We start from the raw sequence: 23,199 nt of genomic DNA on the forward strand, positions 1-23,199 counted from the left end.
GGACTCGGTTCCTTCGCATCAAACTCTCCTCCCCTAGGACTTTTTCTTCCTTCCTCACAAATTGTTTGATTTGGAAGCCAAGCCTCCCTAAGTGCCTCTTTTTCTTTTCTCTTGCTGACACTTAGGCAAAGGGAGCAGCCGGGCTTTTCAGAAAGGGATGGATGTGGACTTGACAATGCACTAAAGATTGGAGGGGTGACCCACAGAGCTGACGATCCAGAGAACATCCGCGGCGTCCTCAAGAGGAGAGTAGAGGTGAAGGAGCGCACAGAGGACAAACTCCGGCATCAAGAAGCTGGGCAGCTCGACTTCCGTAATCTCTTGGGAAAGAAGGTGACCACTAGAAGCGTTTCTGAGGAGGACCTTAAAGACGTGTCGGCCGAGCAAATGGACTTCAGAGCCAACCTACAGCGACAGGTCAAGCCTAAGGCCTTGTCGGAGGATGATCGGAAGGTCAACAGCCCGCAGCAGGTGGATTTCCGAGCAGTACTGGGAAAAAAGACCCCGGTCTCAAAGACCCCTGTAGTGGAAAAGGTTCCGGCCAAACCTGCAACCCCCGACTTCAGGTCAGTTCTGGGAAATAAGAAAAAAGTGCCGACCGAGAATGGGAACAGCAACAGCACAGAACCCCATGAAAATGCAAAGCCTTTCAGCAAAGAGGAGAAACTCAAACCGCTGGTCAAGGACGTAAAGCCGAAGACTGTGATCAAGGAGGAAAACGCAAAGCCGCTGATCAATCAGGAGAAGGCCAAGTCTCCGTTCACCCAGGAAAAAGCGAAACCTCCGGCCGTAAAGGATGAGAAGCCGAAACCTGCAGCCAAGGAAGAAAATGCAAAGCCAGCAGTCAACCAGCCAAAAGTGACCGTCAAAGAAGAGACCGCAAAGCCAGCAGTCAACCAGCCAAAAGTGACCGTCAAAGAAGAGACCGCAAAGCCAGCAGTCAACCAGCCAAAAGTGACCGTCAAAGAAGAGACCGCAAAGCCAGCAGTCAACCAGCCAAAAGTGACCGTCAAAGAAGAGACCGCAAAGCCAGCAGTCAACCAGGCAAAAGTGACCGTCAAAGAAGAAACCGCAAAGCCAGCAGTCAACCAGGCAAAAGTGACCGTCAAAGATGAGACCGCAAAGCCAGCAGTCAACCAGGCAAAAGTGACCGTCAAAGAAGAGGCCGCAAAGCCAGCAGTCAACCAGGCAAAAGTGACCGTCAAAGAAGAGACCGCAAAGCCAGCAGTCAACCAGGCAAAAGTGACCGTCAAAGAAGAGACCGCAAAGCCAGCAGTCAACCAGGAAAAGGCAAAAGTGACAGTCAAAGAAGAGACCGCAAAGCCAGCAGTCAACCAGGAAAAGGCAAAAGTGACAGTCAAAGAAGAGACCGCAAAGCCAGCAGTCAACCAGGAAAAAGTGACTGTCAAAGAAGAGACCACAAAATCAGCAGTCAACCAGGAAAAAGCGAAGCCCCCAGTCAAGGAGGAGAAGTTAAAACCTGCGATTAAGGAAGAAAACGCTAAACCTTCTGTCAAGGAAGACGCTGCTAAGCCCTCCGCTGTGGAGGAGAACTCTAAACCTGCGGCCAAAGAAGAGAAGGTGGAGCAGAACTGTGTGTCCGTAGTGGACGGAGAAGTGGAAAACAAAAGGACTGTAGACAGTGTGGCGGGGACCCCTCCTGTGTTCTCCGAGGTCCTACAAGATGCCAAGTTGGTGGATGGAGAGAAGCTGCTTCTACAGTGCCGGGTCACCTCCGAGCCACCACCAACCATCACATGGACCCTCGATGGCAAAGTCATAAAGTCATCCAAATTCATTGTGCTCGCTCAGGAAGGTAATGAAGTGTGTGCCCCTGGTGAGAGAGAGCGCGCCCCTGGTGAGAGAGCGCGCGCCCCTGGTGAGAGAGAGTGCGCCCCTGGTGAGAGAGAGTGCGCCCCTGGTGAGAGAGAGCGCGCCCCTGGAGAGAGAGAGTGCGCCCCTGGAGAGAGAGAGTGCGCCCCTGGTGAGAGAGAGTGCGCCCCTGGTGAGAGAGAGCGCGCCCCTGGTGAGAGAGAGCGCGCCCCTGGTGAGAGAGAGCGCGCCCCTGGTGAGAGAGAGCGCGCCCCTGGTGAGAGAGAGCGCGCCCCTGGTGAGAGAGAGCGCGCCCCTGGTGAGAGAGAGCGCGCCCCTGGTGAGAGAGAGCGCGCCCCTGGTGAGAGAGAGCGCGCCCCTGGTGAGAGAGAGAGCGCCCCTGGTGAGAGAGAGCGCGCCCCTGGTGAGAGAGAGAGCGCCCCTGGTGAGAGAGAGCGCGCCCCTGGTGAGAGAGAGCGCGCCCCTGGTGAGAGAGAGCGCGCCCCTGGTGAGAGAGAGAGAGCGCGCCCTGGTGAGAGAGAGAGCGCCCCCCTGGTGGGAGAGTTAGTTTGTTAATTATCCCCTCACTAACCATAAATCTGCGACACTGAGATTTTGCCGTGCGATTCTGTTTCACTTTTACGTCTCGTGTGTTTTTTGCTTCAGTGTTTTATTATGTTCCAGTTTGATAGAAGTTTAATTATTATATAAGGATAAAGTTCTGCAACTTGCTGCTTTTTGTCAGGGAATTGCAATAGTCATAGTCTGAAAACCTACACTGACCTAAGACTGGCCAGAGCTGAGTGTTTGTTACAATTGTATTCAGTGTAGATAATTGTCTTTGAATTAAACACATCAGCAGTACAAATCTCTCTTCTGTTCTGATAGTTTGTTACAATGTATCAGTGCAGGTAACATGTGGAGTCCAGGCTGCTTAACTTACAGAGGATTGTCTAGACTGGATACAATTGTAACAAACCCTCAGCTGTTAAAAGTATTAGGTGAGAACAGGTTTTCAGCCTCTGGATGTAAATGTTTCCATCCACTGACAGCAGGCAGAGATTTTGAAAATGATGAGAAGAGAAACACAAAGTTGATTAGAAATTTGCAGAACTCTTCATTTTACGGTGAAGAAGCTTTATAGAAAGGGGCCCAGTAAATATTATACCAGAGGCCGCAAGCTCTGTCTGATAATAACCGGTAACTCTCACTGTGCTCTGCCATGGAATCTGCTGGGGGTTGTAGTAGAATAAGTTTAGCAGGTGTGATGATTCTCCCCTCACTCGACTCTCATCTAGGGCATCACATTACCAGTCATGTTATACGGCTGCACATGAAGGGGTTAATAAATGTGTGAATTTGTGGGGGGATGTCCCTGGGGGGCTGTTGCTGGGACCCCGTTTCTCGGTCTCTCGCTGGGAATTTGGACACATTCTTCTGAGGGAGGAATCTGCTCTTTCCCACAGTAAAGTTGTGTAATAAATTCTGATACTTGTTTTATAGTCCTGAGCGGCTGCCAGGTGGCTGTGTGTCTGTGCGGAGCGTCACTGCAGGATGTGTCGTCCCAGTGTATGACCTGCTGCTCATCCCTCATCTTTTCTTATAGTCCTGAGCGGCTGCCAGGTGTCTGTGCGGAGCGTCACTGCAGGATGTGTCGTCCCAGTGTATGACCTGCTGCTCGTCCCTCATCTTTTCTTATAGTCCTGAGCGGCTGCCAGGTGTCTGTGCGGAGCATCACTGCAGGATGTGTCGTCCCAGTGTATGACCTGCTGCTCGTCCCTCATCTTTTCTTATAGTCCTGAGCGGCTGCCAGGTGTCTGTGCGGAGCGTCACTGCAGGATGTGTCGTCCCAGTGTATGACCTGCTGCTCGTCCCTCATCTTTTCTTATAGTCCTGAGCGGCTGGCAGGGGTCTGTGCGGAGCGTCACTGCAGGATGTGCTGCTCGTCCCTGATCTTCCCTTAGGCTTTAATCATGTCTGATTTGGATCTGTCCACGTTCATCCGTTTTTCTCCTTGTTTCACTTTTCTTTATTTCTTTATCAACTGATGAGTAAAAACCAGACAGTAAACCGATGTTGTCCGCGTGCTATGTCCGTTTTTTAGGACACGCGGTGAGTTTCTCGCAACGGACACACGCTCTATTAAGAAACACGGATGTGTGAATTGCCCCATTGACTTGCATGGGTTGGGCGCTGTCCCTTGTTATAATCTAGAGCACACGGACGAGAAACCCGCTCATGTGAATAAGGCCTTATAGTCCTGAGCAGCTGCCAGGTGTCTGTGTGTAGCATCACTGCAGGATGAGTCGTCTCTGTATATGCCCCCGCTCATTGTCCCTCATCTTCCCGGGCACCACTGGGCTCTGGCCGTCGGGTGATGTGACTATGTCAGTTCTCACAGTCAGGCAGATGTGGGAAGGAAGGAGTCCCCGGGGTCTGCGTGGGAGGCGGAGGCCAGTCTGTGAGAATCAGACCGTCCCCTGAGGGCCACGCGTCAATCCACCGGGTTCCCAGGGTGACTGAGAGCCTAATCACTAACGGATCAGCAAAATTATCAGGGATCCTGCAATCAATCTGCCCACAGATTATCCATCTCCTAACCAGAAGAAAATCCACGCTGTCCCCTGTCTGATAGATTATATATAGAATAAAGTCCAGACCGGACAGCATCACTGACAGAGGTACTCCCATCTATAGCCCCCCATCACTGACAGAGGTACTCCCATCTATAGCCCCCCATCACTGACAGAGGTACTCCCATCTATAGCCCCCCATCACTGACAGAGCTACTCCCATCTATAGCCCCCCATCACTGACAGAGGTACTCCCATCTATAGCCCCCCATCACTGACAGAGGTACTCCCATCTATAGCCCCATCACTGACAGAGGTACTCCCATCTATAGCCCCCCATCACTGACAGAGGTACTCCCATCTATAGCCCCATCACTGACAGAGGTACTCCCATCTATAGCCCCCCATCACTGACAGAGGTACTCCCATCTATAGCCCCATCACTGACAGAGGTACTCCCATCTATAGCCCCATCACTGACAGAGGTACTCCCATCTATAGCCCCCCATCACTGACAGAGCTACTCCCATCTATAGCCCCCCATCACTGACAGAGGTACTCCCATCTATAGCCCCATCACTGACAGAGGTACTCCCATCTATAGCCCCATCACTGACAGAGATACTCCCATCTATAGCCCCATCACTGACAGAGGTACTCCCATCCATAGCCCCCCATCACTGACAGAGGTACTCCCATCTATAGCCCCCCATCACTGACAGAGGTACTCCCATCTATAGCCCCATCACTGACAGAGGTACTCCCATCTATAGCCCCATCACTGACAGAGGTACTCCCATCTATAGCCCCCCATCACTGACAGAGGTACTCCCATCTATAGCCCCCCATCACTGACAGAGGTACTCCCATCTATAGCCCCCCATCACTGACAGCGCTACTCCCATCTATACCCCCCATCACTGACAGAGGTACTCCCATCTATAGCCCCATCACTGACAGAGGTACTCCCATCTATAGCCCCCCATCACTGACAGAGGTACTCCCATCTATAGCCCCCCATCACTGACAGAGCTACTCCCATCTATACCCCCCATCACTGACAGAGCTACTCCCATCTATAGCCTCCCATCACTGACAGAGGTACTCCCATCTATAGCCCCCCCATCACTGACAGAGGTACTCCCATCTATAGCCCCCCATCACTGACAGAGGTACTCCCATCTATAGCCCCCCATCACTGACAGAGCTACTCCCATCTATAGCCCCCCATCACTGACAGAGCTACTCCCATCTATAGCCCCATCACTGACAGAGGTACTCCCATCTATAGCCCCATCACTGACAGAGGTACTCCCATCTATAGCCCCATCACTGACAGAGGTACTCCCATCTATAGCCCCATCACTGACAGAGGTACTCCCATCTATAGCCCCCCATCACTGACAGAGGTACTCCCATCTATAGCCCCCCATCACTGACAGAGGTACTCCCATCTATAGCCCCCCATCACTGACAGAGGTACTCCCATCTATAGCCCCATCACTGACAGAGGTACTCCCATCTATAGCCCCATCACTGACAGAGGTACTCCCATCTATAGCCCCATCACTGACAGAGGTACTCCCATCTATAGCCCCATCACTGACAGAGGTACTCCCATCTATAGCCCCCCATCACTGACAGAGGTACTCCCATCTATAGCCCCCCATCACTGACAGCGCTACTCCCATCTATACCCCCCATCACTGACAGAGGTACTCCCATCTATAGCCCCATCACTGACAGAGGTACTCCCATCTATAGCCCCATCACTGACAGAGGTACTCCCATCTATAGCCCCATCACTGTCAGAGGTACTCCCATCTATAGCCCCATCACTGTCAGAGGTACTCCCATCTATAGCCCCATCACTGACAGAGGTACTCCCATCTATAGCCCCCCATCACTGACAGAGGTACTCCCATCTATAGCCCCCCATCACTGACAGAGGTACTCCCATCTATAGCCCCATCACTGACAGAGGTACTCCCATCTATAGCCCCATCACTGACAGAGGTACTACCATCTATAGCCCCCCATCACTGACAGAGGTACTCCCATCTATAGCCCCCCATCACTGACAGAGGTACTCCCATCTATAGCCCCCCATCACTGACAGCGCTACTCCCATCTATACCCCCCATCACTGACAGAGGTACTCCCATCTATAGCCCCATCACTGACAGAGGTACTCCCATCTATAGCCCCATCACTGACAGAGCTACTCCCATCTATAGCCCCCCATCACTGACAGAGCTACTCCCATCTATAGCCCCCCATCACTGACAGAGGTACTCCCATCTATAGCCCCCCATCACTGACAGAGGTACTCCCATCTATAGCCCCATCACTGACAGAGGAACTCCCATCTATAGCCCCATCACTGACAGAGGTACTCCCATCTATAGCCCCCCATCACTGACAGAGGTACTCCCATCTATAGCCCCCCATCACTGACAGAGGTACTCCCATCTATAGCCCCCCATCACTGACAGCGCTACTCCCATCTATACCCCCCATCACTGACAGAGGTACTCCCATCTATAGCCCCATCACTGACAGAGGTACTCCCATCTATACCCCCCATCACTGACAGAGGTACTCCCATCTATAGCCCCATCACTGACAGAGGTACTCCCATCTATACCCCCCATCACTGACAGAGGTACTCCCATCTAATGCCCCCCATCACTGACAGAGGTACTCCCATCTAATGCCCCCCATCACTGACAGAGGTACTCCCATCTATAGCCCCCCATCACTGACAGAAGTACTCCCATCTATAGCCCCCCCATCACTGACAGAGGTACTCCCATCTATAGCCCCCCCATCACTGACAGAGCTACTCCCATCTATAGCCCCCCATCACTGACAGAGGTACTCCCATCTATAGCCCCATCACTGACAGAGGTACTCCCATCTATAGCCCCCCATCACTGACAGAGGTACTCCCATCTATAGCCCCCATCACTGACAGAGGTACTCCCATCTATAGCCCCATCACTGACAGAGGTACTCCCATCTATACCCCCCATCACTGACAGAGGTACTCCCATCTATAGCCCCATCACTGACAGAGGTACTCCCATCTATACCCCCCATCACTGACAGAGGTACTCCCATCTATAGCCCCATCACTGACAGAGGTACTCCCATCTATACCCCCCATCACTGACAGAGGTACTCCCATCTATAGCCCCCCATCACTGACAGAGGTACTCCCATCTATAGCCCCCCATCACTGACAGATGTACTCCCATCTATAGCCCCCCCATCACTGACAGAGGTACTCCCATCTATAGCCCCCCCATCACTGACAGAGCTACTCCCATCTATAGCCCCCCATCACTGACAGAGGTACTCCCATCTATAGCCCCCCATCACTGACAGAGGTACTCCCATCTATAGCCCCATCACTGACAGAGGTACTCCCATCTATAGCCCCCCATCACTGACAGAGGTACTCCCATCTAATGCCCCCCATCACTGACAGAGCTACTCCCATCTATAGCCCCCCATCACTGACAGAGGTACTCCCATCTATAGCCCCATCACTGACAGAGGTACTCCCATCTATAGCCCCCCATCACTGACAGAGGTACTCCCATCTATAGCCCCAACACTGACAGAGCTACTCCCATCTATAGCCCCCCATCACTGACAGAGATACTCCCATCTATAGCCCCCTATCACTGACAGCGCTACTCCCATCTATAGTCCCCCCCCCCCCATCTTTTTCAATAACAGCAGCACAGAGGACACCCTGTCCTTTAATACACATTACCGAGTATAATAGTCAGGGCCGGCGTGTCACTCAGCTTTTCAGGCTTCTGTCAGTTTTGCGTCCTCCACTCTTTTGTTATTCAGGAGTATGAAAAGCTGGATGACAATCGTGGGGGACTGTAATGGCGGCCATATTGCACCCAGCTTTGCCAGAAACCACCAAGAGAATTTTTGTCCCCTTGACAGATGAGGATCTTTTACAGGGAGCCGTCCAAGGAGACTCGGACCACGTTCACACTCGGCGTTTGCTGCGTTTCTTTTTTTACTTTTTAATGGCGTTTTACATTGAAGTCTTTGGACCGGGTTTTGGGTTGTGGGGTTTTTGTGACCAGTGGCGTTTGGTGAAGATGCCGCGTGCTGTGGGGGTTGCGTTTTTTGTGTCGTTTTTCACGTAGGATTCTCTATAGGATTTAAAAAAATAAAGAAAAAAACCCGCTGGAAGAACAGTATGTGTGAGGGGTCATGGGGCGCTATATGGATGGCGGAGCTCTGGGGTGACCCCTATATGTGGGGTCCCTGATTGACTAGTGTATCCCCTTCTGCTGTGTCAGGAGCCCCCCGGGGTGTGCGGCAGGACTCGGGGTCCTCACGATCAGCCACGATTTTGTGCGGTCTATTTTTACACTGAGGTTTTGTTGTACACGTGGGAGGCGCGAGGCGCGGAGGCAGCGATGAATAGGAGAGCGATTTGTAGATAAATGACCTCAAGCTGCGGCTCAATGCAAACGTCTGAATGCAGCGGAGCGGCAAATAACACGCACGACGCGCACAGTACAGATCCCGCAGCCCCCCGCAATGTCACATGACCACCGGCTAGAAAGACTCCCCTCTATATAATGTGTATGTAGCAGAAGAAGCGAGAACATTGCCGCCCCGAATACAGTAATGACCTGGAAATATCAGACCCAGGGACCTAAACGAGACGCCAAATACACGAGGACAATGTCCGTCAGTACAAAACTGCTATGGGGCCGCCTCCCAGCTTTCCACACATCCTGAATGGCATTGCTCTCCTCCCGGCACCTCTATCTTCCTGACCTGTCTGTGTCAGTCCACACTTAGTTATAGGTCCAGCCAATGGAGGAGAGTTCTATAATGTACAGAAAAAAATCATCCGTAATAAGAATTCATGATATAAAATTAACCCTGTGCGTATTATTAGTGTCAATGCTGTGTCTGGGATACTTCTTCTACTGGTATTTATTGGAAACAGTCAGCAAGTTTGTAGACAGACAACTCGTTACATCTCAGCTCCTATATTACAGGGGGGGGGGGGGGCAATTTTTCCAACATCGTGTTAATGTACAGGGCCTGGTGCAAAAACGCCACTGACCAGAGTGCAAATAACCAGAGCAAGCCATGTACAGACACCGAACTAGCAGGGAATTCTGGGAGATTTTAACCCGTAACTCAGGATCAGTACAGGATAAGTAATGTAATGTATGTACACAGTGACTCCACCAGCAGAATAGTGAGTGCAGCTCTGGAGTATAATACAGGCTGTAACTCAGGATCAGTACAGGATAAGTAATGTATGTACACAGTGACTCCACCAGCAGAATAGTGAGTGCAGCTCTGGAGTATAATACTGGATGTAACTCAGGATCAGTACAGGATAAGTAATGTATGTACACAGTGACTCCACCAGCAGAATAGTGAGTGCAGCTCTGGAGTATAATACAGGATGTAACTCAGGATCAGTACAGGATAAGTAATGTATGTACACAGTGACTCCACCAGCAGAATAGTGAGTGCAGCTCTGGAGTATAATACAGGATGTAACTCAGGATCAGTACAGGATAAGTAATGTAATGTATGTACACAGTGACTCCACCAGCAGAATAGTGAGTGCAGCTCTGGAGTATAATACAGGATGTAACTCAGGATCAGTACAGGATAAGTAATGTAATGTATGTACACAGTGACTCCACCAGCAGAATAGTGAGTGCAGCTCTGGAGTATAATACAGGGGGTTTCTCAGGATCAGTACAGGATAAGTAATGTAATGTAAGTACACAGTGACTCCACCAGCAGAATAGTGAGTGCAGCTCTGGAGTATAATACAGGATGTAACTCAGGATCAGTACAGGATAAGTAATGTAATGTATGTACACAGTGACTCCACCAGCAGAATAGTGAGTGCAGCTCTGGAGTATAATACAGGATGTAACTCAGGATCAGTACAGGATAAGTAATGTAATGTATGTACACAGTGACTCCACCAGCAGAATAGTGAGTGCAGCTCTGGAGTATAATACAGGATGTAACTCAGGATCAGTGCAGGATAAGTAATGTATGTACACAGTGACTCCACCAGCAGAATAGTGAGTTCAGCTCTGGAGTATAATACAGGATGTAACTCAGGATCAGTACAGGATAAGTAATGTAATGTAAGTACACAGTGACTCCACCAGCAGAATAGTGAGTGCAGCTCTGGAGTATAATACAGGATGTAACTCAGGATCAGTGCAGGATAAGTAATGTAATGTATGTACATAGTGACTCCACCAGCAGAATAGTGAGTGCAGCTCTGGAGTATAATACAGGATGTAACTCAGGATCAGTACAGGATATGGAGGCTTTCTGGGTGTATTTTGCAGGGAGTGGAGTTGACATTTGGAAGGGGTAAATACATGTATACTAATACCCAGAGTTGAGTAATTGTCTTTGTTCTCCTTTCTTTCCTGGTTAAACAATCCGATTATCAGAAGAAACATCAGAATCTCTCATAAATTTGACCCTACAATTATCAGGGAATTAAAAGGGGCACCTAAACTTTGTAATATAAACCTTATTTGTATTTCCCACAGTTCTCTGGATGCAGTGTAAAGAATGGAGGTTTATATTTTGGTTGTCATGGCTGCGTCCAAAGTTCTGTTTATATACAAATAATACATGTAAATTCTTTCTCAAGATTTCTGCTTAACAGGATCAAGTATTGGTACATATATACAGTGACGTCATGTGCTGCTATATACAGTGATGTAACGTGCTGCTATATACAGTGATGTGATGTCATGTGCTGCTATATACAGTGACGTCATGTGCTGCTATATACAGTGATGTCATGTGCTGCTATATACTGTGATGTGATGTCATGTGCTGCTATATACAGTGATGTCATGCGTTGTATACAGCGATGTAACGTGCTGCTATATACAGTGATGTCATGTGTTATATACAGTGATGTCATGTGCTGCTATATACAGTGATGTCGTGTTATATACAGTGATGTCATGTGCTGCTATATACAGTGATGTCGTGTTATATACAGTGATGTCATGTGCTGCTATTTACAGTGATGTCATGTGCTATATACAGTGATGTTGTGTTATATACAGTGATGTAACATGCTGCTATTTACAGTGATGTCATGTGCTATATACAGTGATGTCGTGTTATATACAGTGATGTAACGTGCTGCTATTTACAGTGATGTCATGTGTTGTTATATACAGTGATGTCATGTGTTATATACAGTGATGTCGTGCTGCTATATACAGTGATGTAACGTGCTGCTATATACAGTGATGTGATGTCATGTGCTGCTATATACAGTGATGTGATGTCATGTGCTGCTATATACAGTGATGTAACATGCTTCTATATACAGTGATGTGTTATATACAGTGATGTAACATGCTGCTATATACAGTGATGTCATGTGCTGCTATATACAGTGATGTCGTGTTATATACAGTGATGTCATGTACTGCTATTTACAGTGATGTCATGTGCTATATACAGTGATGTCGTGTTATATACAGTGATGTAACGTGCTGCTATTTACAGTGATGTCATATGTTGTTATATACAGTGATGTCATGTGTTATATACAGTGATGTCGTGCTGCTATATACAGTGATGTAACGTGCTGCTATATACAGTGATGTGATGTCATGTGCTGCTATATACAGTGATGTGATGTCATGTGCTGCTATATACAGTGATGTAACATGCTTCTATATACAGTGATGTGTTATATACAGTGATGTAACATGCTGCTATATACAGTGATGTCATGTGCTGCTATATACAGTGATGTCGTGTTATATACAGTGATGTCATGTACTGCTATTTACAGTGATGTCATGTGCTATATACAGTGATGTCGTGTTATATACAGTGATGTAACGTGCTGCTATTTACAGTGATGTCATATGTTGTTATATACAGTGATGTCATGTGTTATATACAGTGATGTCGTGCTGCTATATACAGTGATGTAACGTGCTGCTATATACAGTGATGTCATGTGTTATATACAGTGATGTCATGTGTTATATACAGTGATGTCATGTGTTATATACAGTGATGTCATGTGTTGTATACAGTGATGTCATGTGTTGTATACAGTGATGTCGTGTTGTATACAGTGATGTTGTGTTATATACAATGATGTAATGTGCTGCTATATACAGTGATGTCGTGTTGTATACAGTGATGTTGTGTTGTATACAGTGATGTCGTTTTGTATACAGTGATGTTGTGTTGTATACAGTGATGTAACGTGCCGCTATACACAGTGATGTCATGTGTTGTTATATACAGGAATGTGATTTCATGTGTTGTTATATACAGGAATGTGATGTCATGTGTTGTTATATACAGGAATGTGATGTCATGTGCTGCTATTTACAGTGATGTAACGTGCTGCTATATACAGTGATGTCATGTGTTGTTATATACAGGAATGTGATGTCATGTGTTGTTATATACAGGAATGTGATGTCATGTGGTGTTATATACAGGAATGTGATGTCATGTGTTGTTATATACAGGAATGTGATGTCGTGTTATATACAGGAATGTGATGTCATGTGTTGTTATATACAGGAATGTGATGTCATGTGTTGTTATATACAGGAATGTGATGTCATGTGCTGCTATATACAGTGATGTCGTGTTGTATACAGTGATGTTGTGTTGTATAGAGTGATGTCATGTGCTGCTATATACAGTGATGTCGTGTTGTATACAGTGATGTTGTGTTGTATAGAGTGATGTAACGTGCCGCTATACACAGTGATGTAACGTGCCGCTATATACAGTGATGTCATGTGTTGTTATATACAGGAATGTGATGTCATGTGTTTTATACAGTGATGTCATATCCGGCGATGTTGTGCTGTATGGTATCTATACATTGCAGTGTGTGTCCTGTGTATTGTGATGACATAGTTGTGCAGTCACATGACTTGTCATTTACACTTCTTCCATTCTGTTACTTGGGGTCCAGAGACCCCCCCCCCCACACACACACACCCTCTGTGGTCGGGTTTGGTTTCCATTGCACCCCTATGACTACGCCACAATCACTGCCCTACGGGTCCAGGAGGTTCTGATTTGTGGAGTGCGCCGCAGTTGGGGCCACTTTCTTTTTGAGGGTTAATGTGGTCGTTACAGGGTTAATTACGTAGATCACCAATGTTCCCTTCACTCCGGGGACTTCTGTCTGATCCCTGCGGAGGAAATACCAGATGATTGTTAGGACAGATCTGGACTCCGGCCCAACATTAAAGGCTGAAATATGTTGTGATCCTTATCTGATGGGGCTGATTACTAATCCTGGGAGTGCACAGGATCCCCGGCCCCCACATCTTCACACAGGGACCCCCTATTATGTGGCAATAAGGGCTGAATGCAGAGATTGCAGCCTGTGATACTACAACTCCCAATCTGCTGGTTGGCCAACGACATCAGCTGTGACCTGGACTCCCCCAGGGGACTGTCCGTCCGCCCGGCCTCATAGACATCAGTGGATCCTGTCAAAATCCGCAAGAGTGCCCATAAAATGTCCAACTAACAAACAGACATAGATGTAGCAGAGCTCAGCAGGCGTGAAGGCTATCTGCATGTTTGCGCCTAAGCAAGTGTCGCCAATTCCATCAGATTTGACCGCAGCAATAGTGCAGCGCCATTCTTCTGCCATGACCAACCCCACCTGAGCCCATTATAAGCCAAGTAGGTCCAACGAGCGGCGTGGGAATTAAACGTACGACGGATCCAGCAATGCGCCAAAACTTCTGCTATGAACAAAAAGAGCCTAAAATATATGCAAACATTGAATATTTCTCCTCCTACCATGAGAACCTCATTGTGTATCTAATCCTATCATGTGTGATACTGTCTGCTGAGCCGTGTATCTAATCCTATCATGTGTGATACTGTCTGCTGAGCTGTGTATCTAATCCTATCATGTGTGATACTGTCTGCTGAGCTGTGTATCTAATCCTATCATGTGTGATACTGTCTGCTGAGCCGTGTATCTAATCCTATCATGTGTGATACTGTCTGCTGAGCTGTGTATCTAATCCTAACATGTGTGATACTGTCTGCTGAGCCGTGTATCTAATCCTATCATGTGTGATACTGTCTGCTGAGCTGTGTATCTAATCCTATCATGTGTGATACTGTCTGCTGAGCTGTGTATCTAATCTATCATGTGTGATCCTTTCTCCTGAGCCATGTATCTAATCCTATCATGTGTGATACTGTCTGCTGAGCCGTGTATCTAATATATCATGTGTGATACTGTCTGCTGAGCTGTGTATCTAATCCTAACATGTGTGATACTGTCTCCTGAGCCGCTGTATCTAATCCTATCATGTGTGATACTGTCTGCTGAGCTGTGTATCTAATCCTATCATGTGTGATACTGTCTGCTGAGCTGTGCATCTAATCCTATCATGTGTGATACTGTCTGCTGAGCTGTATCTAATCCTATCATGTGTGATACTGTCTGCTGAGCTGTGTATCTAATCCTATCATGTGTGATACTGTCTGCTGAGCTGTGTATCTAATCCTATCATGTGTGATACTGTCTGCTGAGCTGTATCTAATCCTATCATGTGTGATACTGTCTGCTGAGCTGTGTATCTAATCCTATCATGTGTGATACTGTCTGCTGAGCTGTGCATCTAATCCTATAATGTGTGATACTGTCTGCTGAGCTGTGTATCTAATCCTATAATGTGTGATACTGTCTGCTGAGCTGTGTATCTAATCCTATCATGTGTGATACTGTCTGCTGAGCTCTGTATCTAATCCTATCATGTGTGATACGGTCTGCTGAGCCATGTATCTAATCCTATCATGTGTGATACTGTCTGCTGAGCTGTGCATCTAATCCTATAATGTGTGATACTGTCTACTGAGCTGTGTATCTAATCCTATCATGTGTGATACTGGCTGCTGAGCTGTGTACCTAATCCTATCATGTGTGATACTGTCTGCTGAGCTGCTGTATCTAATCCTATCATGTGTGATACTGTCTGCTGAGCTCTGTATCTAATCCTATCATGTGTGATACTGTCTGCTGAGCTGTGTATCTAATCCTATCATGTGTGATACTGTCTGCTGAGCTGTGTATCTAATCCTATCATGTGTGATACTGTCTGCTGAGCTGTGTATCTAATCCTATCATGTGTGATAGTCTGCTGAGCTGTGTATCTAATCCTATCATGTGTGATACTGTCTACTGAGCTCTGTATCTAATCCTATCATGTGTGATACGGTCTGCTGAGCCATGTATCTAATCCTATCATGTGTGATACTGTCTGCTGAGCTGTGCATCTAATCCTATAATGTGTGATACTGTCTGCTGAGCTGCTGTATCTAATCCTATCATGTGTGATACTGTCTGCTGAGCTGTGTATCTAATCCTATCATGTGTGATACTGTCTGCTGAGCTGTGTATCTAATCCTATCATGTGTGATACTGTCTACTGAGCTCTGTATCTAATCCTATCATGTGTGATACGGTCTGCTGAGCCATGTATCTAATCCTATCATGTGTGATACGGTCTGCTGAGCCGTGTATCTAATCTATCATGTGTGATACGGTCTGCTGAGCCACAGTATCTAATCCTATCATGTGTGACACTGTCTGCTGAGCTGTGTATCTAATCTATCATGTGTGATACTGTCTGCTGAGCTGTGTATCTAATCCTATCATGTGTGATACTGTCTGCTGAGCTGTGTATCTAATCCTAACATGTGCGATACTGTCTGCTGAGCCGTGTATCTAATCCTATCATGTGTGATACTGTCTGCTGAGCTGCTGTATCTAATCCTATCATGTGTGATACTGTCTGCTGAGCTGTGTATCTAATCCTATCATGTGTGATACTGTCTGCTGAGCTGTGTATCTAATCCTATCATGTGTGATACTGTGTGCTGAGCTGTGTATCTAATCCTATCATGTGTGACGCTGTCTGCTGAGCTGTGTATCTAATCCTATCATGTGTGATACTGCCTGCTGAGCTGTGTATCTAATCCTATCATGTGTGATACTGTCTGCTGAGCTGTATATCTAATCCTATCATGTGTGATACTGACTGCTGAGCTGTGTATAATCCTATCATGTGTGATACTGTCTGCTGAGCTGTGTATCTAATCCTATCATGTGTGATACTGTGTGCTGAGCTGTGTATCTAATCCTATCATGTGTGATACTGTCTGCTGAGCCCCTGTATCTAATCCTATCATGTGTGATACGGTCTGCTGAGCCGTGTATCTAATCCTATCATGTGTGATACTGTCTGCTGAGCTGTGTATCTAATCCTATCATGTGTGATACGGTCTGCTGAGCCGTGTATCTAATCTATCATGTGTGATACTGTCTGAGGCCACCATGGTGCCTCATTCCGGGGGCTTTCATATATCCTATCAGGTAACAGACTTTCCATGAGCGTCGTCTCCTCTGCGGTCTTTGTATCTTCGCGGTGTTTTCGTGCTGACGTTCCGCGCTGACATCCCGCTTTTCTTCTTTGCAGGGTCCCTGTGTTCTCTGACCATTGGGAAGACGTTCCCTGAGGATGAAGGACGGTACAAATGTTTGGCTGAGAATTCGGCAGGAAAAGCTGAGAGCACCTGTAACGTGACTGTAGAAGGTGAGTGTCCGGGTCCCGCGGCAGACGCTTTACCTGCGCGTCCACATAACCGCCAATAATAGCACGTTCTCCAGGTTTATATGGATTCTGCCGGCCAGAGGTCATTACAGCTCCTTATACTCAGCTTTTCTTATGGACTGTGGGGCCCTTGTGGTGTTAGGGGCCCTGTTGATACCTCTGGAGCCCCTATTTCTATGCCGCTGTATTCATTGTTTTAGAAAGTTTTACATTTGGATACAAATTGTCCAGAGTGACACCCATCATCCCCATCATCCGCTTCTGTAATCACTTATTTGTTGGTGCAGACAATGATGATGGAATTTTTAAAGGGCCGGCGCAATATTCTGAGAATGAAGCTTAATCATGTGATAATGAAATGTTCTACAACTTTCTAATATACTTTGTTTCTATTCCTTTCCATTTTCAAGATCTCTGTTTACTTGCTGTTAATGAATGGATTCACTGTTTAGCTTATTGTCGGGTTGCCTAAGTTGTATACAATTGCTGTAAGTCACTGAACGTAAGCAGAGATTTTGAAAATGGTGTCTATTTTAAAGTTTCTGAACTTATTGTTATACAAGAATTCGGCTTCTTTTACATGAAATCAGAAAAGCCTTCAGTCCGAGCGTAATGAAGAAAGCTCTGCAACGTTCTGACTTTGTGTTTTAGTTCTGAATTTTCAGGATCTCTATTTGCTGCCAGTGAATGACATCAATTTTGTCTAATCTAGGCAATCCTCTCTAAGGAGTTCCTTACTACATTCCTTATGTTTCTATTTATTGACCACAAGCAGAGATCTTAAAAATATAAGACGTTAGCAATATTTTGTGCTTCTTGATTTACATGGGACTTTAGTGAGGGACTTGCCACCTCTGTATACCTGCAGCCCGGCATGCTGATCATTGTAGTCCGTGTGGATATTCCAGTCCTCTGATGTCACCGTCTGTCCGTGGCGCGAGGTTACGGGTGATGCTGCAGAGTGACAGGGGCAGCTGTCAGATTGCGATGCCGGGCGGCAGGGCAGGATTACCCCTGATCTCTCCAGCTGTCGGGCGTTCCTTCATGATGTATTATCATCTGACCCCCTCATTGTTATTTGCGTTGCTCGGTTTATGATAATTTTGCTGAGAAGTTTTCTTTGTTTTATTTCAGATACTTCAGGAAAAACTGAGATCATAAAAATGAAGAAGCCGAAAAGTAACGCTGCACCTGCCAACATGTCAGAAAGTAAGTGACCCCCTAAATGCGTACAACATGCATCCAATCATGACGTGCAAAGAATTCGGAGAATCAGGAGCAAAAAGATTATTCTGTCACATTATGTAAGACATGAATGAGGTTCTCTCTATTAGTGAGGTCGGTTCTCTCTCTATTAGTGAGGTCGGTTCTCTCTATTAGTGAGGTCGGTTCTCTCTCTATTAGTGAGGTCGGTTCTCTCTCTATTAGTGAGGTCGGTTCTCTCTATTAGTGAGGTCGGTTCTCTCTATTAGTGAGGTCTGTTCTCTCTATTAGTGAGGTCGGTTCTCTCTATTAGTGAGGTCGGTTCTCTCTCTATTAGTGAGGTCGGTTCTCTCTCTATTAGTGAGGTCGGTTCTCTCTCTATTAGTGAGGTCGGTTCTCTCTATTAGTGAGGTCGGTTCTCTCTCTATTAGTGAGGTCGGTTCTCTCTCTATTAGTGAGGTCGGTTCTCTCTCTATTAGTGGGGTCGGTTCTCTCTCTATTAGTGAGGTCGGTTCTCTCTATTAGTGAGGTCGGTTCTCTCTCTATTAGTGGGGTCGGTTCTCTCTATTAGTGAGGTCGGTTCTCTCTCTATTAGTGAGGTCGGTTCTCTCTATTAGTGAGGTCGGTTCTCTCTCTATTAGTGAGGTCGGTTCTCTCTCTATTAGTGAGGTCGGTTCTCTCTCTATTAGTGAGGTCGGTTCTCTCTATTAGTGAGGTCGGTTCTCTCTCTATTAGTGGGGTCGGTTCTCTCTATTAGTGAGGTCGGTTCTCTCTCTATTAGTGAGGTCGGTTCTCTCTATTAGTGAGGTCGGTTCTCTCTCTATTAGTGAGGTCGGTTCTCTCTCTATTAGTGAGGTCGGTTCTCTCTCTATTAGTGAGGTCGGTTCTCTCTCTATTAGTGAGGTCGGTTCTCTCTCTATTAGTGAGGTCGGTTCTCTCTCTATTAGTGAGGTCGGTTCTCTCTCTATTAGTGAGGTCGGTTCTCTCTCTATTAGTGCGGTCGGTTCTCTCTCTTAGTGAGGTCGGTTCTCGGTTACGGAGGCCGGTTCTCGCTGGGTTACGGAGGCCGGTCCTCGCTGGGTTACGGAGGCCGGTCCTCGCTGGGTTACGGAGGCCGGTCCTCGCTGGGTTACGGAGGCCGGTCCTCGCTGGGTTACGGAGGCCGGTCCTCGCTGGGTTACGGAGGTCGGTTCTCTTCACTCTTGAGCGGACTGTTTTAGGTTGAATGGTCTCGGTTCTGGATACCACCCAGAGATCAGTGGAGCTGCCCTTCTGTCCTAGTTGTGGAGACGTCTTCCATGTGTTTCCTTATCCCTCCGGCTGGGTCATGTGAACATCCTGTGTGGGAGCAGCAGATCTGGGGCCTCACATGTTTAACCTCTTCAGTGCCACCACTTCATACATCTTGAAGGCGGCAGTAGGTTTACTCTGTATTTTCACGTCTCACTGTTAGAGCGCAGCGTTATGGGACGTCAGCCCAGCAATAAATAATGGATTTACGTCCTCAGTGAAGCCGTACAGTAAATGTTGGCGACATAATGTGATATTTGCTCCTGCAGTGTAAATAAATATGTGACGCTGTGGAATAAGATTCTCATGTTATTGAGGGAATGAACAGTAAAAAAGAGGTTATTCATTTAGAGAGGGATTGTCCAAAGACCATAACTGCCAAGAAACCCCACAGCCTGGTGCCAGCTGCCAGTCATACGCTTCTTACCCAAGATCCTGGTGCCAGCTGCCAGTCATATGGTCCTTACCCAAGATCCTGGTGCCAACTGCCAGTCATATGCTCCTTACCCAAGATCCTGGTGCCAGCTGCCAGTCATATGCTCCTTACCCAAGATCCTGGTGCCAGCTGCCAGTCATATGCTCCTTACCCAAGATCCTGGGGCCAGCTGCCAGTCATATGCTCCTTACCCAAGATCCTGGTGCCAGCTGCCAGTCATATGCTCCTTACCCAAGATCCTGGTGCCAGCTGCCAGTCATATGGTCCTTACCCAAGATTCTGGTGCCAGCTGCCAGTCATATAGTCCTTACCCAAGATCCTGGGGCCAGCTGCCAGTCATATGCTCCTTACCCAAGATCCTGCTGCCAGTCATATGGTCCTTACCCAAGATTCTGGTGCCAGCTGCCAGTTATATGGTCCTTACCCAAGATCCTGGGGCCAGCTGCCAGTCATATGCTCCTTACCCAAGATTCTGGTGCCAGCTGCCAGTCATATGGTCCTTACCCAAGATCCTGGGGCCAGCTGCCAGTCATATGGTCCTGACCCAATATCCTGCTGCCAGTCATATGGTCCTTACCCAAGAGCCTGGTGTCAGCTGCCAGTCATATGGTTGTGAGCCTGGTGTGCGCTGCCAATCATATGGTCCTTACCCAAGATCCTGCTGCCAGTCATATGGTCCTTACCCAACATCCTGATGTCAACTGCCTGTCATATGGTCCTGATCCAAGAGTTGGTGCCAGCTGCCAGTCATATGGTCCTGACCCAAGAGCCTGGTGTCAGCTGCCAGTCATATAGTCTTGGTCCAAGAGCCTGGTGTCAGCTGCCAGTCATATGGTCATGAGCCAGAACGTGGTGCCAGCTGCCAGTCATGTGGTCCTCACCCAAGAGCTATAGGTTTGCTGCCAGTCATATGGTGCTATATTGAGAGCCTGGTGCCAGCTGCCAGTCACATGGTCCTGACCCAAGAGCCTGGTGTCAGCTGCCAGTCATATGGTGGTGAGCCTGGTGTCCGCTGCCAGTCATATAGTCTTGGTCCAGGAGCCTGGTGTCAACTGTCAGTCATGTTATATTGAACGGTTCCATATCTTTGATATTCTTCTTCCATTTTGATTTATTATTGAATCTGTTTGAGCTGCAGCTTCTCTAAGACTTTGTTTTTATCTTGAGATTATTTGCATAAAATCATTTGCTTTCCTCGTTCTGTACTAATCTTGAGTCACATCATGTCTGTACAGCCAGAACTGCATTCACAGGTCTGCTGCTTACCTGTTAGCTCTCAGGCGGCAGGACTATTCATGTCCCTGTTTTGTTGTCCATACATGATGTAGTGTTTATACCAGGTACTTTATAGTTGTCTATATGGTATTTACATTATGGGATATTATGGGTTAATAAGAATATTCTGATTTAAATCCAGAGGCGGAAAATCTGTACAGACCTAGTACTTCTCACAGCTCAGGGTTTGTTTCATTTGCATCCAATTTAGATAATCCTTTGTGAGCTAAACAGTCTCAACTCCACTCAGATACATTGTAACAAACTATCTGGACAGGAGAGAGATTTCTTTTCCTCACAGAGGATGGTCTGCACACATCTGTGTGAGCAGGACAAGGTCAGGACAGGATTTCAGCCTTTAAATGTTCTCATTCACTGAAATTAAGCAGAGATATTGAAAATGGTGGTGAATTGAAACGTAAAGTCTATTACAAAGTAGCAGAACTTTTTATTATGCAATAAATAAACTTTATGAGCATAAGACAGGACGAGCTTGTTAACTCCGCGTCCTGGCAGAAGATATTCTGTAATCGCTGTGCGCCATCGCCATATGAGCACTTCAATGGTTTGACCTCTTTAAAAACGTTTTAAGCCCACAGATGATTGCGCAGATTGTTCTATTTGTGTCTTGAAGTCTCACGTTTTGCTTTTCTGGCACAATGGAAACTTCTTGTATAAACAAAGCGACGCAGTGAAGTGTGCGAGGAGAGCAACCTCCATATTGTGGCAGCTACCGGAGAGCGTCCGACTCTTAGCATGGAAAGCACAATGTGCAGAGCGATTACTGGTGACATCTGTATATGTAATGTCAGCGCGAGATCCTGAGCAGAGCAAACGCTCCAATAATGCAGCAACTCTGCACTGCCGCACCCGCGACACCGGCCCCCAAGAGTCCGAACGCAGAAGGAGCTTAGCTAAAAAGTTTTATTTTTAATTCCTCCTTATTAGGTCACAGTATTATAGTAGTTATATTCCTGTATATAGGAGCAGCATTATAGTAGTTATATTCTTGTATATAGGGGGCAGTATTATAGTAGTTATATTCTTGTATATAAGAGCAGTATTATAGTAGTTATATTCTTGTATATAGGAGCAGTATTATAGTAGTTATATTCCTGTATATAGGGGCAGTATTATAGTAGTTATATTCTTGTATATAGGAGGCAGTATTATAGTAGTTATATTCTTGTATATAGGGGCAGTATTATAGTAGTTATATTCTTGTATATAGGGGGCAGTATTATAGTAGTTATATTCTTGTATATAGGGGGCAGTATTATAGTAGTTATATTCTTGTATATAGGGGCAGTATTATAGTAGTTATATTCTTGTATATAGGGGGCAGTATTATAGAAGTTATATTCTTGTATATAGGGAGCAGTATTATAGTAGTTATATTCTTGTATGTAGGAGCAGTATTATAGTAGTTATATTCCTGTATATAGGAGCAGCATTATAGTAGTTATATTCTTGTATATAAGAGCAGTATTATAGTAGTTATATTCTTGTATATAGGAGCAGTATTATAGTAGTTATATTCTTGTATGTAGGAGCAGTATTATAGTAGTTATATTCTTGTATATAGGGGCAGTATTATAGTAGTTATATTCTTGTATATAGGGGCAGTATTATAGTATTTATATTCTTGTATATAGGGGGCAGTATTATAGTAGTTATATTCTTGTATATAGGGAGCAGTATTATAGTAGTTATATTCCTGTATATAGGGGGCAGTATTATAGTAGTTATATTCTTGTATATAGGAGCAGTATTATAGTAGTTATATTCTTGTATATAGGAGCAGTATTATAGTAGTTATATTCCTGTATATAGGGGGCAGTATTATAGTAGTTATATTCTTGTATATAGGGGCAGTATTATAGTAGTTATATTCCTGTATATAGGAGGCAGTATT

The 23,199-nt window shown here is 46.4% G+C and overlaps 1 protein-coding gene across 6 annotated transcripts in view; it reads left to right on the forward strand.

The window, feature by feature from the left end:
• The window catches only part of MYLK (myosin light chain kinase), a 177,597-nt gene that overhangs the window by 108,323 nt on the left and 46,075 nt on the right, over positions 1–23,199 (forward strand). For 5 of the 6 annotated variants that reach the window (XM_075829025.1, XM_075829026.1, XM_075829024.1 and 2 more), the window contains 3 exons: positions 126–1,816; positions 16,946–17,062; positions 18,215–18,289. In XM_075829025.1, coding sequence (XP_075685140.1) covers positions 126–1,816; positions 16,946–17,062; positions 18,215–18,289 — 1,883 coding nt within the window. The remainder of the gene's footprint in view (positions 1–125; positions 1,817–16,945; positions 17,063–18,214; positions 18,290–23,199) is intronic. The other variant, XM_075829030.1, reaches the window with a different exon arrangement.

This window comes from Rhinoderma darwinii, chromosome 6 (assembly GCF_050947455.1).
Source record: "Rhinoderma darwinii isolate aRhiDar2 chromosome 6, aRhiDar2.hap1, whole genome shotgun sequence".
In the NCBI taxonomy this organism is placed as follows: Eukaryota; Metazoa; Chordata; class Amphibia; order Anura; family Rhinodermatidae; genus Rhinoderma; species Rhinoderma darwinii.